Source organism: Anguilla rostrata, chromosome 7, assembly GCF_018555375.3.
Source record: "Anguilla rostrata isolate EN2019 chromosome 7, ASM1855537v3, whole genome shotgun sequence".
NCBI classification, from domain to species: Eukaryota; Metazoa; Chordata; class Actinopteri; order Anguilliformes; family Anguillidae; genus Anguilla; species Anguilla rostrata.
Genome location: NC_057939.1, coordinates 26,923,090 through 26,944,129, shown reverse-complemented (window position 1 = coordinate 26,944,129; position 21,040 = coordinate 26,923,090). Strand labels below are relative to the sequence as shown.

General features: G+C 42.7%; 2 protein-coding genes across 3 annotated transcripts; both read left to right on the top strand.

Annotated features, from left to right (window-relative positions):
* The first annotated feature begins 1,042 nt into the window (after positions 1 to 1,042).
* On the top strand, positions 1,043 to 7,665 carry leprotl1 (leptin receptor overlapping transcript like 1). Of its 2 annotated transcripts, XM_064343986.1 has the most exons (5): positions 1,043 to 1,202; positions 2,670 to 2,745; positions 3,219 to 3,405; positions 5,066 to 5,178; positions 5,835 to 7,665. In XM_064343986.1, coding segments are annotated over exons 1-5 (393 nt in total). In that variant the 5' UTR covers positions 1,043 to 1,186; the 3' UTR covers positions 5,836 to 7,665. The 2 variants fall into 2 exon arrangements, with proteins under 2 accessions (XP_064200056.1, XP_064200055.1); XM_064343985.1 differs by having other exon boundaries at positions 5,066 to 7,665.
* Positions 7,666 to 8,016: 351 nt separating this feature from the next.
* Positions 8,017 to 20,598, top strand: srp72 (signal recognition particle 72). Its single transcript, XM_064343987.1, is given in 19 exon segments — positions 8,017 to 8,175; positions 9,149 to 9,269; positions 9,565 to 9,688; positions 10,222 to 10,392; positions 10,874 to 10,985; positions 11,475 to 11,506; positions 12,071 to 12,195; positions 12,813 to 12,870; positions 13,006 to 13,137; positions 13,646 to 13,774; positions 14,819 to 14,891; positions 15,070 to 15,134; positions 15,230 to 15,325; positions 15,878 to 15,981; positions 16,405 to 16,482; positions 17,264 to 17,401; positions 17,491 to 17,528; positions 19,144 to 19,303; positions 19,738 to 20,598. Coding segments are annotated over 19 exon segments (2,037 nt in total). The 5' UTR covers positions 8,017 to 8,075; the 3' UTR covers positions 19,919 to 20,598.
* Positions 20,599 to 21,040: the final 442 nt, after the last annotated feature.

The following is a 21,040-nucleotide window of genomic DNA, read 5'->3' as shown; positions in this document are numbered from 1 at the left end:
TAGGCTAACAAGAAATACACTTAATACAAATTATAGCTATAGCAAAAATGATTTGTAACTATCAATTAGTATTAATTAATTGATTGATAAATTAAAGATGTATTGCCCTGAAGGGAATTTATTTTGCCCAATTATCTGTGCATAAACATGAAACATAAAATAAGACTGACAATTCAACATTTGGTAGGCTATAAAATAGTATTAAAAGGGCATACCTTACAATAACGAATAAGTAATATATATGATATGATGCCATTTAGAATAATCAACAACTCATCATCAAAACATTTGCTGATGAGTTGGTTATTGTGTATACAGGAGGAGCATGTGAAACGGGCAGATGGTGCTGATTTATAAACAGTGCTCCAGGAATAACGGATGGGAAGATTCAGTATCTTGCGAAAGAGATTAGTGATGTGCTGTTGAGGCAGGAAGGTGAGTCCCTCCAGTGGGAAACCTAATATCTTCCTACATACTTAATTTTTTCCAGAGGTGGAAAATACAGTATTAGAAAGTAAAAGTCCTTCCCGTACTTTGTTCCAATCACCTGGATTTGCTAATTAGCACAATTCTTCAGCCAGGACGTTGAACTAATTAGTGAAATCAGCTGGCTGAGTTCATGGGTGAAAGAAAGGCATGGCAGGACGTTTACACTTTCTGACCCGTGGACTCACGGCCTCTGAATTTTTCTGCCAAGCGTATTCTTATTTTGGTGCTTCCCCAACCCTGTATGCAAAAGCTCAGCACGTGTTGTACGAAACAAGACCAACATTGTTTTATAGACATATTATTATTTTAATACATTTGTTGTGTTGTGAAATTGTGTTTTCTTAGACCTGTTATTAGTAAATAGTTTTCTAGAAAAGATGCCACATCAAAAATGTTTCTGGATTATCTGAGGTGCGGTAATAGATATCTTCTTGCACTAGTCAATAAATTAGACACTCTCATGTTTTCATTAAAAAACAAATACAACAGATACAAATGTAAGATATCACTGGGGTAAGTACACACCCAGCGTCTTCAATGCACCTTGTGTCCCGTTACGGTGGAGCGTTTTCTGACTGTTACGCATGCGTGCTAAATGACTAGGTGGTGACTGGGAATCAGAAAGTGCGTTGGATGACAGCACTGCACACTGGCTTTTAAGGATTTTGTGGTTGTATTAGTGCTTTAATTTTCAGAAATGGCCGGGATTAAAGGTGAGCAAATACCCCTTTATTTGTTTAATGCTTTGGGGTTTTGAAATCCAGATGAATAATTAATGCCGTTGCTAGCTAACGTTAGCTACTAGTATGGTAAACGACAGCTAGCTTGCTGGCTAGCTGGCGGTCTTTGAAAACATTGATACAATTGTGCATAATACGTGATTACAATAGCCCAGCTCTAACTGTCAAGTTGCCAGTATTACTGTATACGGTAAAAGTGTATCATTGTTATAAAACTGATCGATTCGCTAGACATGGCTAGCTAGTGAGATGTAATGGTGTAGCTAACTTGCTAACAGTGTCTTAGTCATCTAGCTAAGATAAATTAGCCACACTTGCATGCTAGTGCTATTCCAAGGCTTTCCATACTTAGCAGGCAGAAGTCACTGTTTCCATTCGCAATGAACAGCGTATAAGCGTTAGCTAACGTTGAGTAGTTCTTCTTTCACTTCTTTCAAGTACTGTGTTTGTGGACGGATCAAACTAGCGTTGGTAGTAACGTGGTGCGATTGTGTTATTGTAATGCGAAAAAGTAACCACCATCTGTCTTACCTATACATTACCGACCCGAAATTGCGACGCCAGTTTTTTTGCTGCTTAATGATAGTCGACAAGGTTATCTTAAATTATATCTAACTTACATCAGGCATCCTCCTCGTTCCATATCTAACACTGTGCAATCATCTGATCTGTCACATGAGGGTACCCGTTAAGGATTAGCTTAAGACCTGGGGCTCAGACACTCTTGTTCAGTGAGATGTGCATTTCCCATCTGGGTAATGAAGAATTGCAGTTTTCAAATGTTCCTCCCAAGTGTTTTTGTCATTGATTCAGTTCAGGTCATGCAGACAACCGTGATACCCGCTTGTCTGGGTGTGAAGTAAATTTGCTCTTTAGTTGGTGGTCTTATTTTCACCTTTGACCACACAAAGATACTTTCACATGAAACAAGGCATCCCAATGCTGAAGTGGATACTTTGCTACAATTTTTGGGAAGTGAAGTGAAGGAGCCCTTATTAACTGGTTCCATTTATAGTAATTATTCAAATGTCACACAAATCACAGTACAGCTGGCTGCTAAGATTTCAGCTCCCCAGTTGTCCAGTTGGCAGTGTGCCAGCATTTCTGAATTTAATGACACCACTCAGGATCTGCATCAGTTAGTGAAACAGGGAGTTTGATGGTTCACGTCTCAAATAGAGCCCTCCCTACCATTGATTGTGGTGACTTTTTAAAATTTAGGTAAAATGAATTTGACCTCAGTTACTTCTGTGAATAGCAGAGTATCTACAGTGTGTACAAGCGTAAGCATTCACGGTCGTGTTTGCATTGCATAAGTAACGGCAATGATCGGAATAATTTTTGACTGTGTTCCATTGTCTGTGCACCATTGAAATGTTAAGAGATGTTGCTAGTTTTCCCCCTGTGATAATGTGCTCTTTGTCCTTCCTTCCGCTGCAGCTCTCATCAGCCTGTCCTTTGGGGGAGCTGTTGGGCTTATGTTCCTAATGCTGGGATGTGCCCTGCCTGTGTACAAGTGAGTGCTGAGCAGTTTTTTTTTCTCATGCTTTGGTGCAGTTAATCAGCTTCCTGTTTTTGGAGGAAGATCAGTGTGCATGAGGATGGGATGAGGGGGAGTGTAACCTCAGTATCAGAGAGAAATGTGATGCCCGTTCAATGATTTGTCTCTGCTGCAGGAATCTATCTTTTTAAAATTTATGCAGAAACCAACATTTAACCAATGTTTAGTGTATATAAGGTGTGTGTGTGTGTGTGCATTGACCCCAACCGGAATAATCCTTCATATCTATCGGGATTGCATTGCTAGCTGATGAAGACTTGTTAGTGACTGGATAGATATAATTACTCACTTGAGAGCAGCGTATGAGCTTAATGCCAGCTGACGTGTTTAATGTGCCTTTTGGATGTGCACAGTACAGTAATTGAGGGCAGAAGCTGAGTGCTTGTCGGCTGTAATGTGATCATGTCTATTCTCCTCTCTCTCCACAGTACGTACTGGCCGCTGTTTGTCCTGTTCTTCTACATCCTGTCTCCTCTACCCTACTGTATCTCGAGAAGGGTGGTGGATGACACAGACTCTGCCAGCAATGCCTGCAAAGAGCTGGCCATCTTTCTCACCACTGGCATTGTGGTCTCGGCTTTTGGGCTTCCGGTCATTTTTGCAAGAGCCGCAGTGGTAAATTTATATCAAAGTCTTAAACTTTTAGTTGTTTTAAAGGGTCCGTTCACATCTGTCTCGTTTGGTGTGGATCAATCAAACTTTAAACTCTTGGTTTGAAACCTGCACCCGCACTCTGGTGCGCATAGAAACACGCGCACCGTGGTTCACTAAAAAAAAACCCTGGTGCGGTTGAACCCTGGTGTAGTTTGTGCTGGTGAGAACACAGTTACACAATGGTTTAGACCAAAATGTTATCTGGGTCAATTACAGGAAATGTAGGCTGCGAATTGTGTGTAAGGTGAATATTAGCAACAGAAAGAAAACATACAAAGCTCCATTTTATCTGTGACAAACTGGAGCAATGAGCCTCGCTCATGGGTGTCCTTGGAGCAAAGAGGGGATCGAATGCCTTCTAGAAATACAGGGTGACGATTATATAAGGGAGCAGCTGGAGAAAAAGCATAAAAATACAGACACATTTATGATATTTAGTGAGAAGCTGAGCGAGAATGGATTCGATAGAACCAGCGAGCATTTAACTGATTGGATTTGCACATCAAAATTACAATGGTGCTCGCCCCTTCTTGGTGAATATTGTGACTGATAAACAGAGGACATTTACTGGACTGGTCTTCTTTGGAACACATTCAGAGTAGCGATTCTGAAAGAAGGCAACACCTCAACTTGTCTTATTCTTAGCAATGTATTTACAGCAGCACGTCAACGCATTTGATGACTCTCTAAATCTCGAAGTCTGGACAGATGCTTATGTTGGTGTTCTACCAATACGAGCTACTAGTAACGATGCCAGATTAAAAGCAATTAAATAGAGTCATAATGCATTCAATAGTCCACCCTTTTTTCTGTAGACAAATGTATGACTGAATTTGAATTCTCACCAAATTTATGACCAATCAACAAACACCCACGTGCACACACAAACTTTATTTACTAGTTAATGTACTTAAATCGTTGCAATGTGACACCAACTGGACTAAATGAAAAGAATACAATGTAGCATTGTATTAACTTAACTCTGGTGCGGGCTTTAGCAAACAAACTAGTTATATAAACAGCCTGTTTGTTTTAGTGGAAAATGTAGTGATAATTAACTAAATGCATTTTTTTTTTTAAACTTCATTTCATATCCATATAAAAGTTTGGTTTTGTGAGCTGAGTTTTTGTGGGTATGTTGATCTGCAATGAGCTGTCAGTCAAATACTTGTTTAAACCAATCATAACCTCTTGAAATCAAGTCCCTGCACTGCACTTCGTAACCCTGCCCATTATGCCGTTTATGAAAACTCTCCCGTCACTGTGCGGTATCATTCAGCTACATGACTGCAGTAATATTTCTGCAGTTTAAGCAGCCACCCAATCGATATGTACAGTGAACAGCAAGGGTAATACAGACACTGTTAGTACAGCAGAGCTTATGCTGGCAAAGGGAAGCATGTAGCAGATACTCACACACAGGGTTAATTATTTGATTTTCAGCACTACAACAAAGTAAAAATATAAATATATATATATAAAATATTAAAGAAAAATTAAATATAATGACATTTGTGTTGAGTAGAGAGTTCTTGTGTACCGAAAGCCTCAGGCCTGGTCATTACAGACCTCGGGAGTGACGTAAGAACATGTCTGAATTATGTCTGTTCTCCCTTTACAGATAGCTTGGGGAGCCTGTGCTCTGGTGCTAACGGGCAACGCCATCATCTTCGCCACCATCCTGGGATTCTTCCTGGTCTTCGGGTCGAACGACGACTTCAGTTGGCAACAGTGGTAAAGCTGCGTGGGACCTGCTTCCTAACTCTCAGACTATTGTTACTACTGCTACTGTTTTTATTTTTATTATTACTATTATTATTGTAAATGTTATTATTATTTAAAAGACCGGCCATCTGCAAACAAAGACACACACACACACACACAAAAATCAGTGCAATAATCTTTATTGTGTTACTATTTTTCAGCATGTTAGAAAGTGCTGGAATCTGACTTACACTTGGATAGGGACTGTCTTGTCAGATTTATTTGTTTTCCTTTTGCAAACAAACTTCCCTTGAATGTAAAGAACAATAAAAGGAGGCCGAGATTGGGAGGGTGTTTCTGGAAGCATGATTATAGAGTTAGCAGGGTATCTGTGCTGAGTGAAACCCAGAACAGCTCTTTTTACTTAAGTCCATGAACCCACGATTTGGATGGGTTCCGGGCTTTGCTCTGTGCAGTTGTCCAGCTGGCTCACTAATCCTCCTTCATGAAATACCCCCTTGCTCCTGGTCCCTCTCGAGGCACAAAACGCAAGACCCACCAGGCCTTAGAGCAAGCAGCAGCTACATTTCAGAGCTCCATGTTAATATCCACATACATCAGTACATCCGCTTTTAATAGAGAGCTAACCAAAATGTGTAACAGTCTTAATGTGGTCAACCCTTCAGATCCTGTGTCTGCATTTGTATGCTTCACTGAAGGAAGAGAAGAGTTTACCGTGTCAGAGGAGAAGATGGGCAGATAAATGAGCAGTCACCTGAGGTTTGACACCTGTACTCCTCTATGAGAACATGCATTGAGTGCGTCCTTGGTTAAATGAAGTTAATAAATGCAGGACTTTCTGAACTGTAGAGCCAGGTTTTTACTCCCTGCACATATACTATCAATGTTTTCAAAACACACAATCTGTTGTCTTGGGGGCGAGAGGAGTGGGAACTGTCCTAGGAATTGATGTCATTTTCAAGTGCACCTGTGGAGCATTGAAAGGGATGCACTTTGTGTCCACACCTCCATGTGCCATGCCACTGTTGACAAACTCATTGGTATTTAGGGACAGGTGCAAATAAAGATAGATACAATACTGAAGCTTTCCCTAATGCAATGTGTGTCCATTTATAGGCTTACCAAACTGAAGTTTCAGGTGCACCGTTTTGAACCGAGTGACTGCAACCTAATGAAAGCATGTCCTAACACAGTAAAATGATTTGGAAAGACTGTTACACATTATAAGTTAAGGCAGTCCAAATAGAGGCATTCTATTTGCCCACATGAACCGCACTTTATACCCTGACAAATGACACGATGACATACAGGAAGTTCTGGAAGCACTGACACAGCTGTGGTACCTCTTGCTATGTAGTGTTTTTCCCTTTTCTGTTGAATTGTATGTGTTTATTATAAACGTGTCAGTTTCCTGAAGTTTATTATTTGTGTAACTACAATTTATGTGCTTGCATCTCGTTGCTGTTTTTGCTACTGTTGTCTTCGTAACAGTTGTTTTTCACCTTTATGATTGTTGACCTGGCTGATTCAAAACTTCTTAGGAGGAAGAAATGTCAATTACAAAACTAACCATAGGGGTATGGTTTTTTTTTTTTTGTCTTGATTACTGGTTTTCTAGCACCACCCAGATTTTTTAAAATCTATTTGTAACTAAATAAAAGTTGAATGCGCTTTTAATGCACGTCATCCTCAACATACAGTTGGTGCACTGGGCATCGGGACACGTATTTATTATGTGTTAATCTTTCCCAATAACAAGCATTCTTGCAGCCAGTAGTTTGTGACAGCATATTACCTGTAGGTTGAAAATCACTAACAGATTCCAACCCTCTTCCCCTCAAAAATAAATGTAAACACAGCTTATGTCAAACACAGGAATAACTGTTTTATATACATGGGAAACAAAAAATGATCAAAATGCTGGTTTGTAGTTGACCTCAAAAGTATTTATGCCTAATGTATTTTGCATCAGTATGAACCTACCAGACGGGGACAGTTTTGTTTCAATGAAGACAATTAATTGAAATTAAATTAATTTGTTTAAAGATTCTTCTAAGAACACAGAATTTTCCACTTTTTTTAATTAATTAGAATGCCATTGATCCCAACCCTGGAACTCACACACCTGAGGCATGGTGTTGTAATGTGATAATGTTTGTAGGAACATGGAAATATAACCTGTTTCTTTCTTTATTTCACTTTTGGTGTCCATCACTGTATGTACACAGAATATGATTAAGAGTTTTGTGATTTGCTGAAATATTTTATGGACGTAGCTATTTATACTTGTGGATGTGTTACAGCAGTGGGATCCACCGATACAAATTTAAGTAGCATTTTGTTGATTCATGCATTTATTTTACTAAAAGCTTTGCTATTGTTTGTAGTTTCTTTTTTTATATTGATAAATATGTTTATCAGGTGTGCCGAACCATTTCATAGTGTTGAACCTGGAATCCTTTTTGGGGGGAAAAATAAAGGAATCGCATTTTGTAACATTTGGGCTGATGGATTGAAACACGTACAAGCATACACACACACAACACAAAAATCTGTATTCTTATTGCCTATATTTAAGCATCCAGTTTCAGGCAAACACCTCAAAGAAAATGCAAGGCAAAATTAACTGAAGGGAACACATCTTATTTAAATGAGATCATGTCAATCACAATGTCAAAATACATAAATCCTGGCATATTGTATTGCATCTATGGATAAGCAAGCAACCTCTGTTTTCCTGCTGAATTGTTCACATTAACAGAATGTGCAGCATATGCTGCCAATACACGCAGCAGATGAATTGAATGTACGATGAAAGTAAAGTATTTAACCCGGAAATATTTAGCTGTTCTGTGGTGTTTCGGAAGTGATAGAGAAGCTCTTCCGCTGTGTCTCGTGCTGGGAAGATGGCGAGTGGTGGAGCAGCAGTGGCTTCCCTGTGGACCGAAGTAAATCGCTGCGGACAGAATGGGGATTTCACACGGGCTCTGAAATCCGTCAATAAAAGTAAACTTGTTTATCGATATGTTGCTGAGGGAGCATCTTGTTTGCCCGCGGTTGCGGTTGTAAGCAGGTCTCAGGATATTTTCGTTTGAGCTAAAGTTAGCTTGGTAGCTACCTATATCAGCATTTTTGCTGCAGCAGCTAGCTTACTTGTTAGCAAGTTAACCAGGGATACTCCGCTAAATTCACAACTGACGAAATAATTTAGCTTTATAGCCTATATCCCAGCTATTATTGTAAAGAAATACGACCGTTTAATGTTTATGTTTTAATGTTTCGTGGTGCTAGAGCTGTTTTATAGTTTAATTCGGACGTTTGCTTGAGAGTAGTCTATGCTTTGATGAATGATTACGTGTCCTAGTTAGCTGTACAGCTGAAGCTAAGGTTAGCTCGATTGCTTGAGTTGTTAACGTTACTGCTAGCGTAATATCGTACTGACGCCTTTGTGCTAATCTCATAGCTATTTAATTTGCTTTTGTGTTTCGCCCAAAATGGACAAACGGCAATTCAAACTGTAGCCTGGGTTAGTTTACCAGACTTAGACTAAGCTTAAGGTAAACTTAAGTTAGTTGACCAGCTAGTTGCAGTAATGCGAGTTAGACTCCCAAAAACAGCAGCACTAATGTTAGTTTTTTTTTTGTTTTGTTAGTATTTACTGTGTATACTGTTTAATATTTTTTTAACAAATCATAAATTTTACCAATCTTTATCATCGCAACGTTTGTCATCTAAGAAGCCATATTTGTTTGATTATTACGTAATCCATCAAAAAGCTGACCTACTTGCCTAGTGTATGAGGACGTGTGTGAAACTGATGTTTTTCTCCGACCACGATCCAGATTACTATGTACCACCGCTTTTGCATGATTCAATGCATGTTACCAGTGAAATGTATATGGCCAGTGCTTTTTAAATTCCAAAATGGTTTTGGTGAAGTGGTCATTTGATATGTGTGTTTGCGCTTCCTTCCTTTCAGTTTTACAGGAATGTAAAGATGACGTGACTGCTCTGCAGTGTAAAGTCGTTTGCCTTATCCAGAACAGCAGCTTCAAGGAGGCGCTCAATGTCATTAGCTCCCACACAAAAGTACTCGGCAGGTAAGAACTCTGACACCACCAATAAAGAAAAACCAAAGAAAATGATCTATCCCTTTAAGATATGAGGTTGGTAACCCCATTTCTCTAGGGCCAGGCTTTACACAAGTTTGTGTTAACCCAAATTACCCTTTCCTAATGAGCTAACTGCAGATTAGAACACTAAAACAATTCATAAAGGGACTGGAGCATTCATCTTTCTATCATTCACATGCTTAAGGAACAGGGCTCCTGACCCCTGCTTTGAGAATTATCTTTTGTTCAGTGCTCTTTCCTCTCTCCCTCTTGCCCTCTGTAGTGATGTCATTGCCTTTGAGAAGGCGTACTGTGAATACAGGCTCAACCGTGTGGAAAACGCCCTGAAGACGATTGAAAGTGCAGCTGAGCAGACAGACAAGCTGAAGGAGCTCTATGGCCAAGTGGTAAAGCTTCACCCTTACTTTAAAAGCACTCTGGTTGGGTGGTGGGGAAAAAGCACTGGCGTGATGCACAGCGGCAGAGTGTTTGTGCTCCTAAACTAGCCCTTTATCCTTGGAGTCGTTAAGAAATGGCTTAAGGAGCAAATGTTGTATGAATGTTGTACAATCGGGAACTGGGCTTCGCAGACAAATTGGCATGCAAGTTATGGTCTTCCATGGATGGCGCACATATAAACTGGAATCTCTGTTAAGTTGTACAGATAGACACACATGAGCTGGAATCTGTGTTCAGTTGTATATACAGGCATGCATGTTAACTGGAATCTCTGCTCAATTGTAGGCATGCATATTACCTGGAATCTCTGTGCTCAGTTGTACTGACAGGCATGCATATTAACTGGAATCTCTGTGCTCAGTTGTACTGACAGGCATGCATATTAACTGGAATCTCTGTGCTCAGTTGTACTGACAGGCATGCATATTAACTGGAATCTCTGCTCAGTTTAGACAGCATGCTTCTGAATCTCTGTGCTCAGTTGTACTGACGGGCATGCATATCTGGAATCTGTGCTCGTTACAACGGAGCGCAGTGTCAGGCCGTGTACAGGGACCTGATCAGGAACTCGCAGGATGACTATGAGGAGGAGAGGAAGACCAATCTGTCGGCCGTGATGGCGGCGATCAGCACCTGGGAGAAGGCCACTCCAGTGAGTATACTCCCAAGTTGAAATTTAACTAATAAAATATTTCCATTTAATATTATGGCCATTTTTGAAACGTGCAAATTGAATTTAAATCCATTTCCTCAATTGAAATAGACTTGAGCTCCACCCTGGTGTGCAGCTTGTAAATGCGATGTGTGGGTTTTTTTGGCTTATTGGTGAAATTGCCCACACCCTGCTGTGTGTGTGGAGCCTGTCAGGAGCACCTGCTGTCTAGAGCTGCTGCTGTTTGTGACAGAGGAAAGGACCTGGAAGTATGTGCTGAAAATTAGCATTGGTACTGACCTCTACTGGTTTGTGATGGAAGGTTCCGGAACCTTTCCACTTGGCCTCCCCAGCCACCGAGCAGCAACATAAGTGGAGCTGTTCTGCTACACCCAGAGCACCACAGTTGGGGATGCTGGCGATGAGTTTCAGTTTCGTTGTGTTGCATTTAGGTGTCAGCAACATGTCTGCCTCTCTACAGGATGACCTGGGCTTGCCTGAAACCAGCTATGAGCTCTGCTACAACTCGGCCTGTACTCTGATTGGCCAGGGCAAGCTTCCGGAAGCCATGAAAAAGCTGAGAGAGGCCGAGGGTAAGGGGACACCGAGAGACTGGGCTTAAAAATGCTACAGGCAGACTGATGCACTGTATCTTTGCTCCGTCCACCAATAGCCAGCCCTTAAAAAGCAAAGGTCTTTATAGGGGCAGTAATGCCTGATGCTAATATCCTATGTTCATCTCTCAGTAAACCTGTTTGTTTTGCTTAATATATGATATAATATATGAGTTTGACTGGCTATTGTAAAATGTACTTGAACAGCCGTGTGACTACTGTGATTGATTGTTTTAGTTATTTAGTAGTGGTATTTTTCTTTGAATCAATTTAAAAAGAATTTGCTGAGATGCATCTGTGCAGATTGTGTATGTGTGTGCTTTTAATGCATATGTATTTTCCTCATTATATTTTGTTCTTGTCCATTGAAAGATCCACATGTATCATCGGTTGGGACCGTATAGCCCTAAATGAAGCCAGTACCGCAGTTGTAAAAGTTTCTCTAATTTTGTCTGACCTGTTTTTCAGAGCTCTGCAGATTGTCCTTGTCAGAGGATTCAGTAAGTGTCTTTTTAACCGATTATGAAACTAAAATTATCGAATGGTCAGACTAGCCTGCAAGCTATACACCAGCATTTGTATTTCAAGGATATCATTATTTGTATAGGCCACAAAGTGGTGGATACCGCTTTGTTGCCTAATGTGGAATAGCTGATTGTACACAACATGTAGAACAGTTGTTTATAACATGTACTGATACCTCTGCATTTATAAACATAGGGAGGGTTCCCCCTGTATGTACAGCTTCCACCTGAGATTTCATCCCACCAGGGAACCCACTTTCTGGTTTTGAGGGTTTAGGTTTCAGTCTTGCCTAGTTTTCCCATTTTTTGTTTTTCTGCAAAGCGTCTGTGACTCTCTAAAAAGTGCTCTACAGATAAAACTTGATTGAATTTACGGCTTGTTTTTGATAAGAATTCATCCCATTTCTTCAAGTGTGCATAACAAGTGTAACATAAGCACATGTGATGTTGCCTCTGCATCTATAACTAGTCCATATTAAGCGCATGTGATGTTGCCTCTGCTTGTGTACCCATATTATAAGTGTGATGTGTTTTCACCAGGATATGACTGAGGAGGACATAGACTCGGAGCTGGCTGTGATCCACTCTCAGATGGCTTACATCATGCAACTGCAGGGGAGGACTGATGAAGCTCTGCAGCTCTACAACCACGTTATCAAACTAAAGTGAGCGTCCGTCAGAAGGCACAGACAGCCAGGTTATCAAACTAAAGTGAGCGTCTGTCAGAAGGCACAGACAGCCAGGTTATCAAACTAAAGTGAGCGTCTGTCAGAAGGCACTGACAGCCAGGTTATCAAACTAAAGTGAGCGTCCGTCAGAAGGCACAGACAGCCAGGTTATCAAACTGAAGTGAGCATTTGTCAGTAGGGCACAGACAGCCAGGTTATCAAACTAAAGTGAGCGCCCGTCAGAAAATCACAGACTGCAGACACAGAAATGCTAAATCCAGTCTACACAGTTCTAGTGTAGCAGAGGCGAGGGCCAGAGTTAGCATATAAGCATTCACTGCAGAATGTGACTGGGGACGTGGAAGTGCAGTTCCCTCCCTTTCCCAGTTTGCTGCTCTTGTGCGGAGTGGCTGGGGAAGGCCAGGGTGTGAAACGCACGGCAGACATTGGGCTGTCTCTGCCAGGTCTGTGTAACTCCAGTAGTGCTGTAGTCCTGCAGCTAGGTTATCTACCCACAAGCGCTCCAAGCTTGCACACTCTGTGGGGTAAAACTCAAACTATCTTAAGAAAAGGCATTGTGTTCATTTAAAAAAAATAAAATTGTGTTCTCACAGGCCAACGGATGTGGGATTACTGGCTGTGACTGCTAACAACATCATTACAATAAACAAGGTAAATGCATGTGATGACACACTGCTCAGTGTTCTATTCCTGTTCATAATTGTAGTGAAGTCTAGAATTTTCTCACCATCTTTCATTTTTGTCTTTTCCTGCTAATTCTCTCTCTTTCTCCCCCTCTATCTCCAGGACCAAAATGTGTTTGACTCTAAGAAGAAGGTGAAGCTAACTAATGCAGAGGGAGTGGAGCACAAGTTGGCCAAGAAGCAGATACGGGCCATAGAGTTCAACAAGGCCTTACTGGCTATGTACACTAATCAGGTACTAACCCCTGTGCTTAGCTTAAATGCAGTAGCTGTAGGCTATAGAGTTCAACATGGCCTTACTGGCTATGTACACCAATCAGGTACTAAACGCTGAGTTCAGTTTAAATTCAACTGCTGAGGGCTGTTGAGTTCAACAAGGCTTTACTGGTTATATACACCAAATAGGTGTGTGTGACTCATCTTTATGTTCCAGTCTGGCACTATAGCGCCTAATTGAGCTGATTAAGCTCTGCTTAAAGACCATGATTAGTTGATCATCTTTACCAGTGTTTATGAAGCTATGATTAACTACAGATTAACTACAAAATCAATTTGTCTTCCTGTTGAAATCACAAACATATTTTTATTTTCATGGTAATGAGGTACCATTATGGTTTCTCAGTGTTTGCCTTTTTTTTTTGTGTGTGTGTGTTTCGGAAGAGTGTTTTGAAAGCCAGCGTCGAGCCATCTGTGGGCCCACAGTGCCCGTTCTGACCAGTTCTGATTGGTCCGTTCTCTTACAGGCTGACCAGTGCCGTAAGCTGTCGTCCAGTCTTCAGTCTCAGAACCCGGGCCATCCCCGACCGGTACTGATCCAGGTGGCCCAGCTCTGCAGGGAGAAGCAGCACGCCAAGGCCATCGAGCTGCTGCAGGTACCCTTACCCAGTCCTGATCCGTAACGGTCATAACGCACCCAGTCCTGATCCGTAACGGTCATAACGCACCCGGTCCTGATCCGTAACGGTCATAACGCACCCAGTCCTGATCCGTAACGGTCATAACGCACCCGGTCCTGATCCGTAACGGTCATAACGCACCCGGTCCTGATCCGTAACGGTCATAACGCACCCGGTCCTGATCCGTAACGGTCATAACGCACCCGGTCCTGATCCGTACCGGTCATAACGCACCCGGTGCCTGTATACGCACCGGTCTGACGTTGCACCGGTCCGATCCGACGCAACGCACCGGTCCTGATCGTACCGGTCATACGCGCGGTCCTGATCCGTCCGGTCATCGCACCGGTCCTGATCGTACCGGTCTAACGCACCCGGTCCTGTTCCGTAAACTGGCTGGACCGGTCTGTGCCAACATCGCTGACATGTGTCATCCTCTGAGGTCCGGTTCAGGCCTTTGTGGGTCTATTGCATGACTCTGGTTTAAACCCCTAGGACAGTGTTTCTTAAACTAATGGGGTGGACTCGGGACCCAAAATCGATCGCTAATATGTGTGTTTGATGGGCCCCTGAGAGGTTCTTAATTTCTAATTTGGGTCCCTATATTAAAAAGCTTGAGAACCACTGCCCCCGACCATAGAACTGCATTGCAACTGGAACAGCCGATGCTTATTTCACAGATTGTGAGAGCTATCCCAGTTGTAATACAGTTCTGGTGTTTTTTTTCCTGCAACGGCACACTTTTTATAGTCAAAACATTCCATGTCACACCACTATCCCATTAACCACAAAAATGTAAAAGAATGTCACACGTTCACTTGTGGTGGAATTTGAACATTTCCCCGGCACACCTGGTGAGCTCCGGCCGCTCTGGTGCGCTCCGGACACGGCGGTTGAAAAACGCCAGGCTTTGTTTGGGTTTAAACCTGCGGCTTAGCTCCAGCTAACCACGCTGCATTTGTCCCCGTGTGTTTGAGTTTGTCTTTGCTGAAGCCGTTTTCTTCCCCCCCCCCCCATCAGCGCTTCTCAGAGCAGCACCCAGAGAGCGCGTCCGAAATCAAACTGACCATGGCACAACTCTACTTAACTCAAGGTACTGCACCGTGGAAACGCTCCTGTCAGCGTGGGCTGTTACGTTCGCGAATGGTATTGCTTTGAAATTATTATGATAGATTTTCATAGGTAGAAGAAATAGAAGAGTGATGTGATGATTATTTTGGCACACTTTGTATTAGTAGCATTTAATATTCACGCACAGTTTCTGTCTCAAGGTCATGTGACAAAAGCGTGTGACATTTTGAAATCGGTTGAAGAATTTAAGCACAAGCCAGGGATGGTAAGGCCTTTCATATAAAACACTAATAATGTTGCATTGAGGCGTTGGGGTGTGACGTGTCTCTCAGGCTAATATCTGTTTGAACTGCTCCACAGGTCTCTGCTCTGGTTACAATGTACTCTCACGAGGAGGATGTTGACAGTGCTATAGACGTCTTGAGCCAAGCCATTCAGTATTACCAGGCAGAACAGGTACGCGACTAAAACATACTTGGAGTTTTTTCATAAATACAAGAATTATTGTAGCAAAAAAAAATGAACAAAAATACAATTTACTCTGCAACCTCTATAATCTCACAGAATGCATTTATTTCTCTCATTCCTGTAACGGTACAAAAAGCCTGGGAGCTGAGGCAGTGGGGAAAGGAAAGTGAGCAGTGGTTGCTAAGCTCTCAAGGCCCACCGCTCACTCAATGAGCCGACGTGTGTTGTGACACATTGTCATGTGCCTCTCACGAAGCACTTCAGCCCCTCCCACACTTTTGCACCTCCCACACCCCACCAGTGTGTCCTTGCCCAAAGATTGACAACCACTGCTTTAGAACAAAGGGCGACAACAGGTTTTTTTTTTTTTTTTTTTTAATCTACTTTCGAAATGAATTTTGAAAGGAATGATGGGGAAATTGTGGTCTGTCTCTTCCAGTGCTTTGGTCAGGCAAACGCTAAGTGTCCTGTATGATGTGATGGACTGATGCACAGCACGCTCCGCACTCTCTCTCTCTCTCCCGCCCCCCCCTCCACCAGCCTGGGTCCTCTGCGCATCTTTCTCTCATTCGCGAAGCCGCCAATTTCAAACTGAAGTACGGCAGGAAGAAGGAGGCCATTAGTGACCTGGAACAGCTGTGGAAGTGAGTCCCTGTCAACACACATGCGCACACAAACGCATCCACGCACTCCAACGCATGTGCACACGTGCAGGCACACTTGCCCATGCTCAGGTACTCAGAATACAAGCAAGCTTGCATAACTGCACACACAGATGGAACATGTATGCACTGCACACACACTTGTACAAGTACTCGCGCGCGGACAAGCGCACCACAGTCTATGCTTGTCTGTGACGCACAGCTGCGAACGACGTAGTCCCTTCACAGAAAACAAAGAAAGTGCCCTTTGTTTCCCCAAGTCCTTGAGTGCTTGATGCTGGGGGAGCTTCAGACGGCTCTTGACTGGGTTGGCGTTTGATTTTTTTCAAAAAAGGGTGTTTGTCATGAAATGGAACAGTCTTTTGAATACATATTTCTAATTTTTTTTTTTTTGTTTGTTTGTAGGCAGAACACCAATGACATCCACACTCTGGCCCAGCTCATCTCTGCTTACTCTTTGGTGGATCAGGACAAAGCAAAATCGTATCCTTTCCACTGGAGGGTGCTCTCGTCAGATTGGGCAGTGTGGCCCATAGCTGGGGGAAGGGGGAGGGGGGGTGGGAACGGGGGGGTTTGGCCTATGACAAGTTGTGGAGTGGAGTTGTGGGTTTGGATACTGCTGTGGCTGTCTGTGTTCCTTTGGTGAAATTAATGTAAATGGATAAAATGAGTAATCGAATGCAAGCAAATCTGTGGATATGGACTGGAAAGCACATATTTAATATCTGTGCAGCATATGTGAATAGCTCTGTATTCTGAATTCAGCCACGCTTTGTCTAGGAAATATAAGCACCAGGGGTCCTTTTTAGGAGAGATGTTGGTGCATTGGCCAACTAGCTAGCAACAAGTCCAGGCTGTGTCAGTATTAGATCTTTGTTAAATTTGTGTTAGCATTTTAAATGCATCTGCTTTTAACCCCTTATAGTGACTTTAATATGAAAACATTCCTAGATCCCTGAGAATTGTCCAATTCTAACCAAACCGTACAGTCATGAAAGTTTGCAAATGTAGAAGTTATTCTTTTTTTTTTTTAACTGTTAGGGAAATGTAACTGTGCCTAAAGCAGGGATCTAAAAGTCCATGAATTTCTATGCCTCCAAGAGGGTTACCAGGGAAGCGCACTAAAATCCAGCAGGACGCTGACCCTCCAAGGCAGCAAAGGGGTAAAGTTTATTGATACTTGACCCCAGTGTGGTAAAGTCTGCCCCTACATTCACATACGCACTCTCTAGCACACATGGAGGAATCCTTAACCCCCCCCCAGACTGAGCAAGCACCTCCCCTCCCCCGAGTCCATGTCCTTCAACGTGGACGTGGACGAGCTGGAGAACTCGCACGGGGCCACCTACGTCCGCAAGAAGGCCGCCAAAGTGACGGGCGAGAACCCGCCCAAGGAGGAGGGGTAAGGCCACACTCTGGAGGCTGGCTTAACTTGCTCCCGAACTCCCTCACTGTGGTTCCAACACTCTCTGTTGTCTTCTCATTCCACAGACAAGGGGATGTGAAGAAGAAAACGAAGAAGAAAAAAAGTATGTTTCGCCATTTCTCAAACTTTGGTCTTCAGGAAAACATCATCTTGATGTTTTGAAAAAACATTTAAGTGGCCTGCCTATGACATTTCAATGCAGTAAAAACCCTGTGTGTGTGTGTGTGTGTATGTATGTATGTGTGTACATATACACTCACCGGCCACTTCATTAGGTGACCGGAGTGGCACCCGGTGTGGTATTCTGCTGCTGTAGCCCATCTGCTTCAAGGTTTGACGTGGTGTGCGTTCAGAGATGTTCTTCTGCATACCTCGGTTGTAACGAGTGGTTATTTGAGTTACTGCTGCCTTTCTATCAGCTCGAACCAGTCTGGCCATTCTCCTCTGACCTCTGCCATCAACAAGGCATTTTTGGCCAGAGAACTGCCGCTCACAGGATATTTTCTCTTTTTTGGACCATTCTCTGTAAACCCTAGAGATGTTTGTGCGTGAAAATTCCAGTAGATCAGCAGTTTCTGAAATAATCAAACCAGCCCATCTGGCACCAACAACCATGCCACGTTCAAAGTCACTTAAATTTCTTCCCCATTCTGATGCTTGGTTTGAACTTCAGCAGATTGTCTTGACCATGTCTACATGCCTAAATGCATCGAGTTGCTGCCACGCGATTGGCCGATTAGATATTTGCGTTAACGGGTGCAGTTTGCAGTTGAACAGGTGTACCTAATGAAGTGGCCAGTGAGTGTATATTAGGGAGGTTAACAGTTAATCGATAAAGTGCTAATCATTAATAAGAACATTGATCGTGAAAAATCTACAGGTGTTTGTCAGTTCTTCCTCTGTGAGAAGACAACTAAATGCTGTGGGTATGAAAGGATGCGTAGCTGTCAAAAAGCTACTACTGAAAAAAGGAGATGAACAAAAGAGAAGAGAATTGGCGCTAGTACACCAAAACTACACAACTGAGATGTGGAGTAAGGTTTTATGGACTGATTAATAAATATGAGATTTTTACGAGTGAACGCATTATGTATGCCGCCAAAGCAATGAAAGATACTCAAAACCATTTCTACACCCTTCAGGCATCGTTGAGGATCAGTGCATGTTTTGGGTTGTGTAACAACGTCTGGAGTTGGTGATTTGGTTTTGATTGACAGCATCATGAATGCTGATAATGCCTTCTGCACAACATTTGATCAGGAGCAAATCCATTCTACAGCAAGATAAATGACCCCAAGCACTACAAAGAAGATAAGGCTGCTGGTGTTCTCGCAACGATGGACTGGCCAGCCCTAGAGTCCAGAGCTCAGTATCATTAAATGTGTTTGTGGGATTACTTGGATCGAGAAAAGCAGAAAATGTAACCAGCTGGTAATTTAAGTGGTGTTTACAAGAAGTGTGGAAAAATATCCCTGCAGATTTTTTCGAAAAACCCAAAGCATTCTCCTGAAAAGAACGAAAGCTGTAATAAGGGCAATAAAGGGTGGACGTGCTAAATTCCGAATGTTTTTATATTGTACGTGGAGGTTTTTGTGTAATTTTGTGTTAAATATACATTTGCTTCATTATTTTCTGACACTGAAAAATAGATGGCTTTTAAAAGAATTCTTTCTTTTTTATAATTCTTTTTTTTTTTTTTTTTGCTTTGTTGCATGCAGGCAAGCTGCCGAAGAACTACGACCCCAAAGCGACCCCTGACCCCGAGCGGTGGCTGCCAATGAGAGAGCGGACCTACTACCGCGGCAGGAAGAAGGGCAAGAAGAAGGAGCAAGTGGGCAAAGGAACCCAGGGGGCCACGTCCGGAGCCTCCGCCGACCTGTGAGTCCGAGCGCCGTGGCTCCAGCCCAAACCACGCGGCCTCTGCTAGCCGTTCGGTTTCGCATGTCGATCGTATCTCATTAGGCGGACATTTTTATGCAGAGCAACTAGTTTTACACTTTAAATTATTTGTTTAAAAAGCCAACACACGCTGCACGCTAAACTTTTGTTCAGTATTGTTATGAACGGGCTTCACTGCACTGTACTGCTTTAGCAGCAGCATTAGTCCTATTTTTAAATCTCTTGTGTGTGTGTTGCTGCAGTTAAAACCATAATTGGTTGTAATTGTGACGTAATCAGTTGCTGGGGCAACCGAGCTAACCGTGGCAATCTCCTTAATGGTGCAGGCTTGCGCCCGAGAGACCCGCAGCTGTGTTAATTGGGTGAGGTCATTACGCCGGGTTGATTTTTCTCCAATCTCGCGCTGTTGCCAGGGACGCCAGCAAGACAGCCAGCAGCCCGCCCACTTCCCCGAGGCCGGGCTCGGCTGCGGCCGCGGCCGCGGCGCCTTCCAGCAACGTGGTGCCGCCCCGGCAACAGAAGCCGGCGGCCTCGGGCGCCACGCGGAAAAAGCCCCAGCAGAAAAAGAAGAAAGGAGGAAAGGGAGGCTGGTAACAGCACGTGGACACGCCCCCCTAGAAACCACAGGGACACGCCCCATAGCAACCACACAGGGACACGCCCCGTAGCAACCACAGGGACACGCCCCCTGGCAAATGGGAGGAGGAGCTCTGCCTCCATCCTCGGTCTCAACTACAGAGTTCACAAGGAAGGGATGGAAGCCAGTCACAAGCTTTCCTGTTTTTAATGTATTTTTTTAAACATCCGAATAACGGTGTTACTCCATATTACTGCACAGATGTAGAGTAATCTCTTTATTGTAGCCATTTCTGCCATTTTTCTTCTTTTTGTTTTTTGAGGATGCAGTTTGCAGGAAAACATTCTATTGGGTCCCCCGCCCCCCCAGTAATTTAAATGGTACATTTAAAATGCTGCCTATAGTCAATATTTTTCCCTCCTTATATGCCTGCATGTTCCACATGACACATTAGGCCTTTTTGTCATTTTTGTAATTGACCAAATGAAGAAATACTGCATATGCAAAGTTAAAATATATTTATTTTTAAAATTCCCTACATAGAATACATCTGAAGTATAATTTCAGAAATATGATATCTGGATGTTGTACTTTGTAAATTGTATGGGGAACCAACCAAAATAATGAACCGGGCAGAAGGTAGGCAGAGTCTTTGGTGCGTGCACAATAAATTTGGTTCCTTGACAACCATCTTTAATGATTTTGTGTGTTTCCTTTGTTTATGACTGTGTTTCCCATACAGTGAAGATTTCCCCCTGCCCAAAATGATTTTTCAGTATATATGTGCTTATTTTCTACAAGCAACACATTGTAGTTTTGTATTTATTATTTTTTTTTTTTGAATGTCAAAGTGACATACAGCCGACTCATTTAGCTGCGTGAGCTGCCCACCCCCTCCTCTAGAAAGCTAGAGGAGGGAGAAACTGCACCACAGATAGGTTGCCATAACATTACTGTCTTAGTAACCGTTACAGTTAACAGTTCAGCCTACTTGCTTTAATTGAAATTGATTAAAATCACTGTGTTTAGACCCGAGGACATTTTGGATATTAGGCACCAAGTCCTTAATTTAAAAGTTTTGAATGTGTATGTGATTATATTGTCCTCCAAATCATTCTGATGCCATAAAGGTTTGTCTG

Excerpts from the sequence above, each read along its gene's own strand:
- leprotl1 (XM_064343985.1), top strand. Across the intron at positions 2,746-3,218 it reads TGTGCCCTGCCTGTGTACAA|TACGTACTGGCCGCTGTTTG; the intron begins GTGAGTGCTGAG and ends CTCTCTCCACAG. Across the intron at positions 3,406-5,065 it reads TTTTTGCAAGAGCCGCAGTG|ATAGCTTGGGGAGCCTGTGC; the intron begins GTAAATTTATAT and ends CTCCCTTTACAG.